The sequence below is a fragment of the Mustelus asterias genome, chromosome 23 (assembly GCF_964213995.1).
Source record: "Mustelus asterias chromosome 23, sMusAst1.hap1.1, whole genome shotgun sequence".
NCBI lineage: Eukaryota > Metazoa > Chordata > Chondrichthyes > Carcharhiniformes > Triakidae > Mustelus > Mustelus asterias.
The window spans coordinates 66,321,751-66,340,498 of record NC_135823.1 but is presented as its reverse complement, the minus strand read 5'-3'; the positions used below and the strand labels follow the sequence as shown (position 1 = coordinate 66,340,498).

Here is an 18,748-nt window from a genome sequence, read left to right as displayed (position 1 = left end):
CCACTAAGTAATCATTCCAGTATCTTGTGAGTGAGTATAGAGACACAGATGTACGTAAAATATACTTATGTACAAAATATATATTCAACCATAAGTTCATAGCCTAAACTAAATTAAAATGTTTTACGAGAATAAAAGTTCTTCGTCATCTGGTATGAGAACCTGCAGCTTTTTATGATTTCTTACTTTACATAATTATTAAATGTAGATTTGTTTCTGCTTATTAAAATACAGACACTTTGAAGAGTTTCTCTGAGTCTTGATATTAACAATGATGTGACACTTCACTGAAACCTGTCTATAGTCTGGAAATTAAGAATATGATACTGAGAGTTCAATCGGTAACAGAGAGGTAACAGGTAATTTATCTGGGTGAATGAAAGTACTGTAAAATAAAACATAGCCATCATGGAATATTGCACAAAAATTGCTCTCAAATATTTATTGTGTTCATTCATTCGTGGGACATGGGCATCGTTGGCTGGCCAGCATTTATTGCCCATCCCTAGTTGTCCTTATGAAGGTGGTGGTGATGGAATCGCTGCAGTCCACGTGCTGTGGGTTGACCCACAATGCCGTTAGGGAGGGAATTCCAGGATTTTGACCCAGCGACTGCAAAGGAATGACCTATATATATTTCCAAGTCAGCATGGTGAATGGCTTGAAGGGAAGCTTGCAGGTGGTGGAGTTCCCATGTATCTGCTGCCCTTGTCCTTCCACTGTAATAATCTTACCGAGGCTAGTCTTCCATCACCAGTCACCACTTTATTTACAGTGATACCTGAAAGTCTTTTAATGGCTACAGAGTGCAGGTCGGTCCCAGGTCTATCGACTGCCGGCCTGAGTGTGACACAGCTGATTTTAAACCCCCCCCCCCCCCCCCCCCACCCCCCCCCCCCCGCTGCTCTTTCCCTATTGGGCAAGCCTCCATTCACCTAACTGGGAAGCTCATATTCAACAAGGCCAACGGGGAGATATATTGATGATCCCCTCTGGCCATCATAACAACCACATTTCATTTCCTTTCTAGAGGGGTGGGAAATTAACCTACTGCTGTTTCCAAGATGTGATTAGTTGCTGCAAGTCTTTCTGTTTTTAATTAAGATCCATAACTGACCTGCAGAGCATTAACCTCCAATAGAAACTTTGCTGCTTCCATGTAGATACTTCTTGTACAAACAGGAATGGTCTCTTTTGGAGGGGGTTCAATAACAGGATTGGGTGCAGGGGATGGAAGGGGTGCAGGGGATGGAAGGAGTGCAGGGGATGGAAAGACTGTAGAGGCTGCAGTGGGTACTGGCTCATCCTGTTGCATGGATTCCACGACATTCTCAAGGACATCGGTAATCTTTGTTGGGTCCACAATAGCTACAAAAAGCAGAACATTTTCAATCGTCTGATACTCTACAGCTTGGCATAACATTTTTGATTTCAATCTAAAGCAAAATCAGTTCATTTCATCACTGGTTAAACTTCACAAAGCCTCAGTTCAGTTCATGGCATGTGCTTTTGCAAAGACTGATTCTAACCACACAGTTCACCCGGACACCTTGTTGCCATCTAGCAGCAGAGGTCCCTGATGGAGATCTCGCTATGTGGGAGTTCAACCCCTTATCATTGAGGCTCTGGGATAGAGGGTGCTGCATGCAATGGTTCTATGGAATTGTAGGATGCATTGGTTCATGGACTCCCAAGACGCCTGCGCTTTTCGCGGTCTTGTGAACTCTATGGACCACGTATATGTAAATTGTAATGGACTGCGCCCTCTTTTCTGTTACTTAAAAAATCTTTTATTGCAACTTTGTTTGCACTTCAGTCCCATGCTCCTGAGATATGGGCAACCAGTGCATAGAGGGCTGGGGAAGGAGGAGAACCTCCTTGTGAATCTGCTCCTGGGCATGGCCAAACTTGCCATAAACAGGTCCAGGCAGCAGGCGATTGGGGCCCTCTTGCCTGCCTTTTTTCCTCAGCAATATTCACGACTAGCTGTCCCTAGAGAGGGAGCACGCTGTGTCTGCCGGCACCATTGAGGCCTTCTGTACCCAGTGGGCATCATGGGGAATGGGATATTTTATTGACCTCTTTAATCACATTATAATTTAATGTTTCAAGCTTCCTTTCTGATTGTTTTTGTTCGATGCAGTATCATTTTAAGGGGATACTCTTTTCATTTATCCCTCAGTTTGTTTAAATTAGTTTAATTGGTTTAAACAAAATAGTATAAATGGACAGTAATTAGCATTGCTGCCTCACAGCGCCAGGGACCCGGGTTCAATTCTGGCCTCAGGTCACTGTCTGTGTGGAGTTTGCACATTCTCCCCGTGTCTGCGTGGGTTTCCTCCGGGTGCTCCGTTTTCCTCCCACACTCCCAGGATGTGTGGGTTAGGTTGATTGTCCATGCTAAATTGACCCTTAATGTCAGGGGGATTAGCAGGGTAAATATGTGGGGTTATGGGGATAGGGCCTGAGTGGGATTGTTGTCAGTGCAGGCTCGATGGGCCCAATGGCCTCCTTCTGCACTGCAGAGATTCTATGATTCTGTGACACAGAAGGGACGGCCTCTTTAAATTGGTTGATTTGATCTTTGTTAATTTGTCCCATTTACTTGTTAATTGTTTTCCCAAAAAGGCATAGAGTCATACCTCCGTGCCATCTACAGATCCAGGCAGCGGGCAATCGAGGGGGTCGTCCAACCCGACTGTCTGCCTCTCTACCGCGGCTACATTCACAGCTGCGTGTCCCTGGAGAGGGAGCATGCGATGTCCGTGGGCACCGTTGATGCCTTCCGTGCCCGCTGGGCACCGCAGGGACTGGGGTGTATTATTGATGACCCCTTTAATCACATTTTAACTTGATGTTTTAAGTTTCCTTTCCACTTTGTCTTTTGTTTCGGGCGGTTCCACTCCTTTGAGGGAGCTGCCCCTTTTGAGTTGTCCGAAGTTAATTTGATTTTGTTTATTTGGTTGGGAAAGAAAAAGAGTCATCCCTCAAGGACTATCAATTAATTGGCATCGTTTCCAACTTCATTTTTAATTTATTAGTGTCACAAATAGGTTTACAATGCAATGAAGTTACTGTGAAAATCCCCTAGTCGCCACACTCCGGCGCCTGTTCGGCTACACTGAGGGAGAATTTACCATGGACAATGCACCCTAACCAGCATGTCTTTCGGACTGGGGAGGAAACCGGAGTACCTGGAGGAAACCCACGCAGACACGGGGAGAACATGCAGACTCCGCACAGACACTGGTTAATTTGTTAAATTTGTTCTCAAAAGAATATAAAGAAGGACATGCCTTTCATGATTGGTGAGCACCTGGGGGACTGAAGAGCTTCATCAACCTCCAAAACCACACTTTTATTTTGTTACGTAAGTTTTTTTTTGAGTTTTGGTTCTGTACAATGCCTCTTTAAGGGGCGATCTGTTAAATTTCATCTGTTGATTGTCTATTTGTTTTTTGTAGTGCTCAAAAGCATATGAAGAGTGTCAACTGGGTTGGTAGTTCGAAGGCAGAGGTCTGTAATGCTGCATCTTGTGAATAAACCTAGCCTCAAGGAATAGATCTGTGGGTGGAATTTTCCTACCCACCCGCAGGAGTGTTTGGGACCTTGGTTGCTGAGGAGGGAGAAGGTAAAAGGACAGCGTTACATCTCTTGCATTGGCATGGAAAGGTGCCATGGGAGGAGATTGGTGTGTGGGGGGTGATTGAGTAGTGGACATGGTCGAGGACCCTGTCAACCCTGGTGGGGATGAGGGCGGAATTCCTTGGTTAAGGTGAAAAGAAGACATCTCAAAGTGCCGTTGTGGATGGGTGCATCATCAGAACAGATAAGGTGTAGATTAAAAAAAAGTTTTTAAAAGTTTATTTATTAATCACAAGTAGGGCTTACATTAACACTGCATTGAAGTTACTGTGCAATTTCCCTAGTCGCCACACTCCGGCGTCTGTTCGGGTCAATGTACCTAACCAGCATGTCTTTCAGACTGTGGGAGGAAACCGGAGCACCCAGAGGAAACCCATGCAGACACAGGGAGAATGTGCAAATTCCAGACAGACAGTGACCCAAGCCGGGAATTGAACCCAGGTCCCTGGCGCTGCGAGGCAGCAGTGCTAGCCGCTGTGCTACTGTGCTGCCTGTTAGAATAGAATGGAATCCTTACAGGGGAGAAAGTATAGTCAAGATAGCTGGGGGCGGTGGAGGGGGGGGGAATGGGGGTGGGGGTGGAGGTTATTGATCTTTTCGTGAATATTAGTTGATAGTCTAGCATGAAAAATGGAGTCAAGCAAGAGAAGGGAAAAGTTGGAGATCGACTTGCCGCCCTCAGCAACTCTTCCAAGCAATCTTCAACATGGAGGAAGGCAGACGATAATCAGCAGAAAGGTTCCTTACTCGTGTTTGACCTGATGCCATGAGATTCCATGGGGTCCAGGGTCAATCTAGAGGACACCAGGATCATTAACTCCCAACTCTACACCACTAATTGGTCCTGCTGGTGGGGCAGCATATCCCTAGTGATAATGGTGAAGGAGTCTGGACCATTGGCTGGCAAGTTTGATTGGATGAGTATGTTGAAGTCAGGCTATTGCTTGACTAGTCTGTGGGATAGCTCTCCCAATTTTGGCACAAGGACCCAGGTGTTAGTGAGGAGCATTTTGCAGGATCAACGAGGCTGGGCGTGCCTTTCTTGTGTCTAGTATGTAGGTCGAGTTGAGTGGTCCATCTGATTTTCTTATTAGACTTTTTCTTGCAATCATCCACAACCGAGTGGTTTGCACGGCCATTTCAGAGTGCAGTTAAGAGTCAACCACATTGCTGAATGCCTGGAGTTGCGTTCAGGCCAGACCAGGTAAGGGTGGCAGATTTCCTTTCCTGAGGACATTAGTGAGCCAGGTGAATTTTTACAACAATACAGTAGCTTAAGGAGTGCTAAAAAAAAGTTATGACAAGACCACAGTTCCTCTTCACAAAGGGGCAAGATATAAATGGTTAGAAATATTATGAAAGGGAGTTGACGAGAGAAGTAACTGTTAACTGACCTTTAACAGAGAATTTTCTCTTTTTCGTGCTTATCGAAGATGCAGGTTTCGGAATCGCATCCGCTCCAACAAGGCTTGGGACAGACTGTGAACTATGGGATTCTTGGGCCGCAGGTTCAGCTTCATCATTTACAACTGGCTGATCTTAAAGGGGAGTAAACAAGATTGTGTTCAAAAAAAGAATAAAATGAGCATAAGAAATAGGAGCAGCAGTAGGCCATACTTCCCCTTGGCCTGCACCGCCATATCATCCTACACTTTCCTACTTATCCCTTGATTCCCAGAGTGCCCCAAATCTATCCATCACAATCCTGAATATACTCAACACTGATCATCTTCCAGCGGGTAGAGAATTCCAAAAGTTCACAATCCCCCCGAACGAAGAAATTTCTCCTCATCTCAGCCGAGTAATCTAAAGACCTAGGCTAATGATTCAGAGAAATGAGTCCAAATCCCATCGTGGCAGCTGGGAAACTTTAAATTCAATGAATGAAATAAAACCGAGAATACAGGGCCAAAAACTAGTCTGAGTATTGGTGACCACAAAACTACTAAAGAGCCATCTAAGTTCACAAATGCCCATCGGAGAAGGGAATCTGCCATTCTTACCTGGTCTGGCCGACATGCAATTCCAGACCCACAACAATGTGGGTGTCTCTGAATTGGCCTAGCAAACTACTCCGTTCTCAAGTGAAATTCAGGAAGGACAATAAATTACCGGTGATGTACACATCCCGGGAATTAATATTCTTTTAAAATCCAAAAAGCTACGGTGACATCTCTCTTTTCAGCAATATTAAAAATGCTAAATGGCTGAGAGGTCAGGCTGCCCGCTGAAATGGCTGAGAGGTCAGGCTGCCCGCAGACACTTGGGAGGACATAATAAATTTCAGGGAAATAATATATGCCCTCTCACCTTTTTTATCGTTCTCAGGTTCAGCTTCTGGAATCTCAGTTTCCTTCCTCTTATCAACGATCACCTCATCCAAAGACTTTTTCAGCATCTCAGCTGCTGTTTGAAGCTTTCTGGCCTCAGCGAAGGCCATTTCGGAGAGAATCGTACGCTCCTGACTTTCATAGAACAGCCCTGAAATACACAATTGTTCCATTTAAAAACTAGAAGCAGATTAAGTTGTATGTTGTTAAAAAATAAGAACATGGAGGTGATATCTAGATTTGATCAGACTCCCGTCAGAATTAAATTGTGTCGTGTCCTTCCCCTGCCTGCCAAATTAATTAAAAGCAAATACTTGGGTAATTAAACTGCTTTTAAATGCAAGCTACAAGTTAAATCATAAGCTCAAGTATTCTCTCTCATTCAAATCTACTTGTTCTCATTGAATGGATGTCGGCACCTTTTAGCTTGACTGGCAAGAGGGCTACTATTTAAACCTAGCTGTTTCATTTGTTGATTTTGCATACCCTGCGCAGGACTGGTAAAGTCCAGCATTTTCACAAACCTCAGCATGTACTCTCTAAACAACACACAATGATTGAAATGGGTCTTGGCTCAGAAGGACACTTTGCCTCTGCACATACCACCAACCCTGCAATTTGAAGGTACAGAAAAGTTAAGGTTTATTTATTAGTCACGAGTAAGGCTTACATTAACACTGCAATGAAGTTACTATGAAATTCCCCTAGTTGCCACAGTCCGGCGCCTGCTCGGGTCAATGCACCTAACCAGCACGTCTTTCAGAATGTGGGAGGAAACCGGAGCACCCGGAGGAAACCCACGCAGACACGGGGAGAACGTGCAGACTCCGCACAGACAGTGACCCAAGCTGGGAATTGAACCCGGGTCCCTGGTGCTGTGAAGCAGCAGTGCTAACCACTGTGCCACCGTGCCACCCAGAAGGGTGATTCTAGCTGAAATATTGCAAGGGGAGGCATAGCTGAGTCACCAACATAAGGAAAATAGACACAAATTTAAACTCATGTATTCTCAAAGGCAAGTTTGTGAGTAACGTGGCAGTCTGTAATTATGCATTAATTAATGTAATGTATGTAAATGTATGCAGTTGAGAACAATGAACCCAAACAAATCCTATTATTTGACATCCCACTTTTCAAAATTCATGTTTATTGCGTTCACGCTTATACAGATGTGTATGTATTGTCATGACTACTTAGTGGCAGACAATACCAAGAATGTGACTAAACAAACAATTTAGAAGCCACCAGCATTTCAAAAGGTATTTCTCAGGATCTGAGTCTCCCAGGAATGAGATTAGTAGTTTTAGACAGACCAGAAGAATACATCGTCCAGCTAATAGGAAACACCTTAGACGATTGTACCACCCAGGAGAGGCTATATATGTCAACCTTTAAGAGCCATAGAAGACATGAATACACAGAGAGGACCATTAAAGGGAAAATTGTTTAATTGCCAATTTTTTGTGGAATCAGTTTCCATCTAGTAGCCTGTAAGCTGGTTCTAGTTAGCAAGCCAGAAGCAAGAGTGCAGAAACCTCCGTGGAGACAGTTAAAATTGTATCTTTGCTGAACCAAGAAGAGGCGTTTCCCAAAATAACTTCTCAACTATATACAGTGTGGTAACTATAAGCTGGCCTTTACTTAAAGTTTTAAAGTTTATTTACTAGTGTCACAAGTAGGCTTACATTCACACAGTAATGAAGTTACTGTGAAAATCCCCTTTATTTACAGAGATCTATTGAAATGGATATTGTTTGAGACGAGGGAAGTCCTGAAAGAGTTCAGATCTCGTAAATTTATTTTGGATCAAAAAGGTCAATTTCTACTTAAACTGTACGAGTGTGTTTAGTAGTTTCTGTACGCAACTGTTGTAGATTATGTGTGTATATGTGTCTTTTATTTATTGCAATAGTCTTTATTAGGTGTTATACTACGACTGGGTTGGTTATTGTTGCTAACTGGGTCTTGCATGTGACTCCTCACCCCATCCCTATAAACAAAATTACACACCACTATGAACCGGTGTTCCAGGTTGGGACATTCTTGCAGATAACATCAGCCGGGTTCATGACAATATGAATTTGTGCACCATTGTGTGCATGTGAGTGAAAGTGACATTTGTGCCTTGTGCACAAACTGCAAAAAAAAGAATTTTATTTATCTAGCCTCAGCCATTCTGGGCAACACATACTGAAAGAGGGGTAAGTTATAAACTATCTAATGAAGCACACAAAACAAGAAGAATAAATGTTCAAAATAAGCAGGATTTCCCGGCGCCCCCCACCAGCATGATTTTCCAGTCCCGCCGAAGTCAAGGGAGGTTTGAACGGGTTGCCGTGTCCACCACAAAGAAACCTGTTGCCACGGGGCCAGAAAATCTCGGCCAAATGTAACTATATACTTGCAATACATTGAAAGCGTAGGAAGATGTGGCAGGAAATACACCAAACGTCTTTTATTTAAAACTCAGTGTTAACTGTAGTGCAATCACACAAGGAAGAATCTTTGTAATAGGTAAACTCAATCACAGCAGTGCATCAGAAGTAAGAGCAGGAGTAGCCTATTTGACCCCAGATAAGAAATCATAAGGAAAATGAAGGGGTTGCCAATCTCAGCTCTTCCTCATTTATAGGATGATGTCTGCTCAGGGTGGCAAGTTTCTGCCGTGGGTCTTCATGAGACTGAACAGGTCAATTCTCAACCTATTTAACTAACCAGGCGTGGGTTGATATCGGAGATTTGTTTTGGCAACGTTCAAGGATAGACCAAGTCTCTTGCACGCAGAATTGAAGAGATTGAGAGTGATTTGCAAATCCTTTGGTCAATAACGCTGCAGTTATTCGCAAAACTGTAAATCATGTAAGTCCATGCAGGTCAGTTTGGTTTTTGGCACAAAGGTGACTGAGATTGAGTATTTCATCTAAGCGGTATTTAATATTCACACCAGAGAGCAGATGATCTTTGCTGAAATGAATAGGCACTGTCAGGTAAATTGTAAATAGCATGGAGGCTATCACACTGCCATACTTGGCCCCAGTCTGGATGTTGAAGGCATCTGTTTCAGATCGACAAATCAAGACAGTTGCAGCCATAAGACATAAGACAGTTGCAGACCGCAAGGAACTACAAAAGGTCGTGAATGTAGCCCACCCATCACGCAAACCAGCCTCCCATCCATTGACTCTGTCTACACTTCCCGCTGCCTTGGCAAAGCAGCCAGCATAATTAATGACCCCCACACACCCCAGGCATTCTCTCTTTCACCTTCTTCTGTCGGGAAAAAGATACAAAAGTCTGAGGTCATGTACCAACCGACTCAAGAACAGCTTCTTCCCTGCTGCTGTCAGACTTTTGAATGGACCTACCTTTCATTAAGTCGATCTTTCTCTACTCCCTAGCTATGACTGTAACACTAATTCTGCACTCTCTCGTTTTCTTCTCTATGAACGGTATGCTTTGTCTGTATAGCGCGCAAGAAACAATACTTTTCACTGAATGTTAATACATGTGACAATAATAAATCAAATCAAATCAAATAACATCATGAAGCAATTACAGAATTGAGATAAAGTTTCTTAGACATCGAAATCTTTACAGCCTGATCCACACAGCCTCACGATTTGCCAAGTCAAATGTTTTGGTCAGGTTGATGAATGTGATAAAGAATGTGATAAAATGCTCCTGACATTTTTCTTGGATTTGTCTGGCAAACAAAGACCAGGTCTAAAGCCACAATGTAGGCAGAATTCTCCCATGCCCCACCGGCACATTAAATGGCGGGTGGGAGTGAGGAATTGGGAAGGAGGCCCAAAAATTGGTTTAATGCCAGCGTGAATTTCCCATGGTAGCTTCTACTGGTGTCTGCCATGGCAGAACAGGAAACACACTCGAGGCTGGCATGAAACTGATTTGCATCCCGCTAATGGGATGCAGATGAAGGCCTGACTAGAATCTTCCACCCATGCCCAATTCTCTATGACACCAGCAAGAAAACACGTTGTTGCGAAACACGTTTGGAACAATGTGGCATGCAGATATCGGGACTCGCATGAAGAATAGGGCTGCCTCCAGAGTGTGGAATGGAGGCCGCTTGCAGCCTTGGACTCTGCAATAGTACAGCAGTAGGTGGGGTAGCATCTAAAAGTGTATCTTCTAGATTCAGTATCATTGAGGAGATCTATCTTCCAGCCTCAGAGTGCTCCCAGAGATCCATCTTCATCTGCAGATGGTCTATCTTCTTTCTTCCATAGTGGGTCAGTGATGTTGGATGCCATTTCAATATGGCATCCAGAGTTGATGACAGACTATGCACCATCAGATTTGCCCTGCCACAGAATATGGCGCAAAACACCCGGTTGCATAATTAATTAGGTCGGACTGGAAGATATGGCGTGGTTTCCCGTCGCCCTCTATAGCAGCAAACACTCCATGTTTCCGCCCCTGCCATGGGACTTAGTCCAAGTTGGGAGAATTCTGTCCTGTGTCTCCAGGAAGATTTCCTCAGCCACAGAAAATACAGTCATACAGGACATATGATGGGAACAGAAAGCCCAAGAGATCCAACAAAACACTGATAATCAAGACATGGAAAGCTCTTTGAAATGACCACAGCCATCTATAGACCAAGACAAAATCCCCCTCAATCGCAGGATGGTGTTTCTCTTCCTGCCATCCGTCACTCTGAAAAGAACATTTCCAACAATTCCTCATCCGTGAATCCACAGTTGCATTTGGGGGAGATGGTAGTGTAGCAGTAATGTTACTGGATTGGTAATCCAAACATCTAGGCTAATCTTCTGGAGACATGGGTTCAAATCCCACCAAGGCAGTTGGTGGAATCTGAATTCAATTAATCAATCTGGAATAAAAAGCTAGTCTCATGGTGACCATGACAACTCACATCATTGTTGCAAAACCCTATTTGGTTCACTACCTCCCTTATCTGGTCTGGGAATAAAGAAAAAAAAAGTGGCAACTGGCACTCTCTGGGCTGTCCCCCAGTACCCTGTGATATCAACATCCTGGGTTACCACTGACCAGAAACTGAACTGGACAAGCCATATAAATACTGTCCCTACTAGAGTAGGTCAGAGGCTAGGAATCCCTGCAGCGGTGGGCTCACCTCCTGACTCCCCAAAACCTATCCACAATCTACAAGGCACAAGTCAGGAGTGCGATGGAATACTCTTCAGTTGTTTGGATGCAGCTCCAACAATATTTAAAAAGCTTGACACCAACCAGGACAGAGCAGCCCACTTGATTGGCACTCCATCCACATACATTCCACTCCCTCCACCATTGGCACACGGTAGCAGCAGTGTTTACCATCTACAAGATGCACTGACAGAACTCACTAAGGCTTCTGAGACAACAGCTGCCAAACCCACAACCGCAACCATCTAGAAGGACAAGAGCAGCAGACGCATGGGGACACCACCACCTTGAAGTTCCTCGCCAAGCCATTCGCCATCCTGACTTGGAAATATATCACCGTTCCTTCACTGTCACTGGGTCAGAGTCCTGGAACTTGCTCCCTAACAGCACCTGGTCTGTATTGGTTCAAGAATCTCTGGCATCTCCACATCTTGGTTCAAGAAGGCAGCTCACCAGCACCTTCTCAATGGTAAATAGAGATTGTCAACAAATGCTGACCTAGCCAGTGATACTCACTTCCCTTCCACATGATTGAAAAAAAATCCATGGGTGCATCTCATCAATGTGGGAGCTGCAACAAGCAATCAAACGGATGATAGCAACAGTCTGGGGACCCGAAGGTATTCAAGCTGAGGTCTTCAGAGCTGGTGGGCTTATGTTCACATCAAAACACCATGCACTCATCCTACAGATTTGGGAGGAAAGGAACTGCCCCTTCCCGACTTCAGGACTGTGACAATTTTAATTATCTTCAAGAAGGACGGTAAATCATACTGTGGAAAGTGTAACGGTGTTTCCCTTTTATCTGCGACAGGAAACATCCTGACATGCATTCTCCTGATAGGATTGTAATAATGTGAGGAATTGAGTTGTGCTTTCTGCTTGCAACACTACTTTAAGAGAAATTGATCGTGAATTGAATTGTGAATTGAGTCTTACCTTGGATTGTCCAAGCTAACACACTAGTCGGTTCAAAGCACCTGGCACTCTCAAAGAAATTGTCAGCATCATCATAGCGTTCATTCATAGATGCTAAAATACCACAGAGAATAAGGCTGGAAAAAAAATCATCAGATTCAGTCGAACAAAGAAATCATAATAAATGCTGTAAAATCTATTCAACATAGTATCAACTTTACAACTAATTATATTCGCCGTATGTTTTGAATCAAGGTAATCACCAAGTCAAGTAACAGTGTACACTCATCCGCTGTGCTGATCTCTGTATTGGTGCTTGGGAAGGTCCAAGTGACTGACTCAGCAACTTTGGGAGAGCGATACCCTCCCACCACCCACATCTGTGCAAATGCAGGGCCCAAATGGTGAGAAGGGAGCAGCAAGCAATGCACTGTCTAATTGAAATGAGCTCTATCACTCAAAATGGTCCGAGTCTTCCAATGATGTCATTGAGCAGGCTGTGCAATTGCTCCATGCACCGCCGACTTTATATATGCTCCAGAACAAAATCAAGGCCCAAAATCAAAAGTGAAGCTGCCCTTTTCTTAGCTTAGCTGTGTAAATTATGCTGTGTCTAAAACATTGTTCGTAAGCGTGGCATGATTAGCACGCTTGATTCTGACCTGGATATGTGTTCCTGGTTTACAGCAACAGCCTCACGGAAGCATTCCTCCGCTTTAGCATGGTCATTTAACAGAAGCTGGAAAGTGCCATAGTCAAACCAGTGTTCAGCATTGTTCCTGTCACGTGCTAACCTCTGTAAAAGAAAAAGTGTTTTGTTAATTGAGAAATAGTTGAGCATCTTCACATCCCCCTGCTGAAGACAATGAGGGGAAATCTTGTTGTGCCTGTTTTCCACATGGAAAACAGAGGAGGGATCCAATCTAAGGTCCAACCTCCCACACCCGATCAGCATCAGAAATGCATCCAGTGCTATTTTGATTTAGATGCTAATGGGGCATCCCTGGTGTTGGTGTCAGCCTATCACAGATATCAGGTCCCTTGAATTTGCTAACAAGGAGTCTAATGCCTGTTTTAAGAGCCTTTTCTGAAATTGGTAAAGATAAATAAGATGTGTTCGTACTTATTCTTCTAATTGCACTGAGCCCAGATCAGGGGCAGTCTGCCCTCATAAAAAAATTGGAACAACAGCTTCCCGAACACCTATTTAGGTGCCGTCAATCTGAGGACAAAGGCCAGTGATGAAAAGAAAGGTCTTTATTTTTGACATGCTGCTTCAATATTGTCAGTGATGGAGGCACTGTTTCAATATGTTTTATTTGAAGACAAAGGAGTAAAAAGCCTGTTTGATATCTGCTGAAGTTATTAACCACACCCTCTCCGAAGCCAACAATAATTATTTCTCTATCACAGAGCACCTTGCCTGATGATACACCATTCAATCCCAAATTGGAATAAGAGAAGCTCTGGCCAAGCCAGTGCCTTCCATGTTAGAATGTAACCGGTGACAACTTTGTATTGGTTGTAATGTGACCAATGCGAACAAGATGTAAGGGTCAGCTGACCCAATAAACCATGGAACCAATTACAGACCGATGTAATAGTCAGCTAACCAGCTGATTCACTATAAATAAGAAACTGTAGAATTGTGTAGAGCTTGGAATGGCCCAGGGCGAGGCCCCAAGTTTGGAGTAATGATTCTTTAGTAAACCCTTTCTTTGATTTATAAGTTGGAGTAAGTTTTGTTGTATTTTTCGTTATCTGCATTTCTGAAGGGTTCCTTCTGAAGAAACACCCTTCCTGTTCCTACGCCATCATTCTTAATACCCACACTTCCTTCTCATGTTATTCCACCTATTGTTTGGCACTGCCATATCTCTCTTTTACCAGTTCTCTCCAAGAAGTCCACAGAGAATTTCCAGACTTTTGTTTAGGATGCCACAGTTATTACAGTGAAGGCAGAGCAGGACAGACTCATCCACAGTGGACACCACCCATAAATAAATGTGAAGGCCACTGACTAACAAATCAGATTCAAGCAGCCAGGACTGGATTTAAGAAACTGTCCACATTAAGGGGGTGATTCTCCCATCCTGCTGAGCTGCTTTTGTAGTGCAGTGCGCCAGGAAACTCGAATGGAGGCTGTTTCGCGGGCTCCCCGCTGGGCACCACGGCATCCGCGCGTCTCTGGCAGCCAGATTTCCGGTGCTGTCAGCTCTGTGCCAATCTGGGCCACCTGGCATGTCCAAGAAGCAAAGTGCCCGGGCATCGGGCAGTGCCAAAGGGGTGGGTAGGGCCTAATGGGGGCACAGGGCCTCTGGGGTGATTGGTGGGGGTAGGGGGGGTCCCACTGTCAATCTGCACTTGGGCTGAGTGACAGACGGAGGGAAGCCAGGGATCAGGGATGGCCACTGGGGTGAGGGAGGGGGGAGGGTCAGCCTGCTGGGATGAGGGTAGGAAGGGGTCGGGGCTCCGGGGGGGAGGGTGGTTGGGTCGGGTCTACATCGAGGCTGGCTGGGGGTGGAGGGGGGGATTGTCAAGGCTGGGGATGCTTGGGGAGCTAGCGATTGGGCCATGGGGCGGGGGGGGGGGGGGGGGGTCGCACGGTTGGTCAGCGATCTTGGCATTGACAGATCACCACATGCGCCGTGGTCCACTTAGCGCTATGCTGCCGGCCTCTTTGGCGGGAATAGGCCCCATCACCTGATTTTCACCGTATTTCACACACTGGTGCACAGAGTGTGGGAGATTCATTTTGAAACTCCAGCTGAAAAAGCCAGTGTGATTTACTCCAGTTTTTTTTGAATTCGACATGTAGAATTTTTTGGGGAGAATTGCTCCCTAAATTTCTGCATCTATTATCTTTACAATTACAAGACCTTCGGGTTGTTTTTATTTCACTTGCCTCTTTACAATTGCTGCTGCCTATATGGTCTTGACAGCACCAGCTTGTCCTCCTGGCTGCTTTTTCACACCATGTAGTGCCCTCATATGCACCGAGTGCATGCCTGCAGAATGCAAATTAAGCTCAACAGGGGAATTGGCCGCTGGGGATGTGACTGTAACCAAACTGTTCTCAAGCAAAACAGAGGAATATTCAACCTATAGATTCCCCGGATTATCAGTCTAGCCACACAATCTCTCACCTCTTGGTGGTATTTTTTTGCTAGTTCAAAGTCCTTGTTCATTTCAGCTTCTTTGGCAAAGTGTTTTAACTGTGCAGATCCAAGGAATGATTCTGGAATAGGATCTGGAGGATCCACATGCAACAGCTAGATGAAGAAAAGGGACAATAATTTAGGCCCAAGTCAGAAATATTCAAAGTTCTGCTTAAAATGTTGATAAATTGGAGGATCTAAATATCACAGCTTCCACCAATCTCACATGTCAAGAATTAAACAACTGCATAGTTTCTGAGCTGTACATGCAGTGTTTTTTTAAAATTCATTCGTGGGACATGGGTGTTGCAGGCTGGCCATCCCTAGTTGTCCTTGTTCAGAGGGTAGTTGAGAATCAGCCACATTTTGCTGTGGTTCTGGAATCACATGTAGGCCAGACCAGCTAAGGACAGCAGATTTCCTTCCTAAAGAACATTAGTGAATCAGATGGGTTTTTTTCTCACAATCGACTATGGTTTCATGGTAGATTCTTAATTCCAGATTTTTTGAATTGAATTCAAATTCCACCATCTGCAGTGGCGGGATTCGAACACAGGTCCACAGAACATTAGCTGAGTTTCTGGATTAATTGTTTCGCAATAAGACCACTATTATCATTATCATTACCACGCCATTGCCTCCCCTCATATATCTTCATTTCTGCAGGTTTTTATGAAACTAAGGTAGAATAATTAATGCATTAATTGTGGTTAAGATAAAGTGAATGCAAGTTGATTGACCTAAATTTGATTAGGCTAAGTTGATTAGCCTAGTATATATATATATATCCACAGGTGGCGTTTCTGAAACTCTTAAAATCAGGATAAACTCCTAAAGCAAACCATTCAGGAAGCAGAAATATCGCAGATTAAATAGCTTACTTTACCAGCTGTACAGGAATGTATTTTGGCAGAAGCATACATCATGATGGACAGTTGTGACTGTCTAAAATAATAATTTTAGACAGCGGAATAAGTTCTGATAAGAATGAGGTCCTTATGGTTGCACATGTTCAGCAATTTGTTCAATGAGCTAAAGGTCATAAAGTGAACAACCAAATATACCTCAGTGATCCAAGGGTCACAAGCCAAAATTTGATGAGATAAATCAACTGTCAATTGTGACCATAATAGGGCAATAAAATGACTGTAAAACTATCTTATCTGTCACTTCAGTAAAACAGGAGACAATCATAGAAACCCTACAGTGCAGAAGGAGGCTATTCGGCCCATCGAGTCTGCACCGACCACAATCCCACCCAGGCCCTACCCCCACATATTTTGCTCACTAATCCCTCTAACCTATGCATCTCAGGACTCTAAGGGGCAATTTTTAACCTGGCCAATCAACCTAACCCGCACATCTTTGGACTGTGGGAGGAAACCGGAGGAAACCCACGCAGACACGAGGAGAATGTGCAAACTCCACACAGACAGTGACCCGAGCTGGGAACCGAACCCGGGACCCTGGAGCTGTGAAGCAGCAGTGCTAACCACTGTGCTACCGTGCCGCCCCACATCCAAGTGTCCCCAGTGTGAGGTTGTTGTCAACTGCTAATTACAATGTCTATTAGGTTTGGTCTAATTAGGGTTTGGATGGAATTTTGACAAATAAAATATGTTGAACTGACATCCAATTAGAGCCAAAACTTAATATAGACAGATATATAACAATAAATCTGCTCGCCCTCACCGCTCACACCCATATCCACCTGTCATCTCCATGTCACCCCATAACCCCATCCCATATCTGTAGTAACTCAGCCAGTATCAACTATGGACAGACCTCAGGAGCCATTTGGAGATGAAAATTAATTCAATTTTAACAGTCTCAAGTGAGTTTCGAAAGCTCCAAACCAATTATCTCAGCAGGTGGGCTGAATTCATATTTTGATTGACAATTATAAAAGGCTATTAAAGTATTTCATATCTTTGATGGGATGATCCAATAGGAGGAGTCTTGTTTTTATAAGAGATTGACCACTTGATGGGATTTCAAATCTTTGAATGAGTTTTGTGAATGATAGTTTTTCTATTATCAAGTGCTTATAGAAACATAGAAACTAGAAGCAGGAGGAGGCCATTCAGCCCTTCGAGCCTGCTCCGCCATTCATTTTGATCATGGCTGATCATCGAATTCAATATCCTGATCCCCCCTTCCTCCCATATCCCTTTAGCCCCAAGAGCTATATCTAATTTCTTCTTGAAATCAGACAATGTTTTGGCCTCAACTACTTTCTGTGATTGTGAATTTCATAGATTCACTACCCTCTGGGTGAAGAAATTTTTCCTCACCTCAGTTCTAAAAGATTTACCCCTTATCCTCAAACTATGACCCCTAGTTCTGGACTCCCCCACCATTGGGAACATTCTTTCTGAATCCACCCTGTCTAACCCTGTTAGAATTTTATAAGTTCTATGGGATCCCCTCTCACTCTTCTAAACTCCAGTGAATATAATCCTAATCAACTTAGTCTCTGCTCCTATGACAGACCTGCCATCCCAGGAATCAGCCTGATAAACCTTCGCTGCACTCCCTCTGTAGCAAGGATATCCTTCCTCAGATAAGGACACCAAAGCTGCACACAGTACTCCAGGTGTGACCTCATGTTTTTTCATTATCAAGTGCTTATGAGTGAGAGCTTTGTTAGACTGTTAGAAGTACAGTTATTAATATGTTTGATAACATGCTAACTCTTTCTACTTATCTCCCCCTCACCAACCGTCCCTCATACCGACCCTTCTGCTTACTGAACCCTCAAGAGTTGTCAGCTGTACTGACTGGTACTATCAATATTTCAAAAACACAAAAGCTTGTCCACTAAACTCATGTATTTTCAGTGTTAAGTGAAAAGATGGGATCATTGCACTGACAACTTCTATTTCATACAGAAATTCGATGGCTGTCTCTATAGAGTTTTGGCAAAAGTGTGCAAACCAAGATGGGACTGCCGCAGGTTTTTGATTGACTCTGAATCATCACCACCATTATTTCCTCAAACAGTGCTTTGCAGTAGTACTGGACTATATCTACTGACATGTTTGGTAAGCTCAGTAAACTTAACCATCCGTTAAAAGGTAACAAAAATTAACAGGTACGAAGCTTTTCCCACTGCATCTGTTCCTTACCTTGTGCAGGCAACAATGCATCTGATCCACCAAGAAAATATACAATTCATTAAGGAATATCTGAAGCTGTTCTTTATCCTCAAAGGCCACTGTCTGCAAGTACTTCTCCCGCACAATTTTCACAACCGCATGCTGGAGTAGGAAATTAAAAGTTAGGATTCTACAAGACATTATCTCTATTACGACGCGGAGGTGATTTTTCCCTCTGCTCGATTTTGGAAACACCCAAAGGGATATACCTCACCTCGTAATCTTGTACGAGTGTGTGTGAGGTAGTAGGAAGTTACTGGTTTTGGTAAATTAAAGCAGGATCTGACACTCTCTATCATGAATAATTAACAGGTCTTTATTTTTAAACTGGTGACAACCTTATTAAAACAATTATCAAACTGAATAAAATCCCAATAAAATGCTG

General features: G+C 43.8%; 1 protein-coding gene across 1 annotated transcript in view; it reads right to left on the bottom strand.

Annotated features, from left to right (window-relative positions):
• The window catches only part of cfap70 (cilia and flagella associated protein 70), a 72,032-nt gene that overhangs the window by 12,961 nt on the left and 40,323 nt on the right, over positions 1-18,748 (bottom strand). The window contains exons 16-22 of the mRNA XM_078239898.1: positions 18,334-18,465; positions 15,194-15,319; positions 12,710-12,843; positions 12,069-12,184; positions 5,956-6,126; positions 5,040-5,183; positions 1,118-1,368 (exon numbers count right to left, since the gene is read on the bottom strand). Coding sequence (XP_078096024.1) covers positions 1,118-1,368; positions 5,040-5,183; positions 5,956-6,126; positions 12,069-12,184; positions 12,710-12,843; positions 15,194-15,319; positions 18,334-18,465 — 1,074 coding nt within the window. The remainder of the gene's footprint in view (positions 1-1,117; positions 1,369-5,039; positions 5,184-5,955; positions 6,127-12,068; positions 12,185-12,709; positions 12,844-15,193; positions 15,320-18,333; positions 18,466-18,748) is intronic.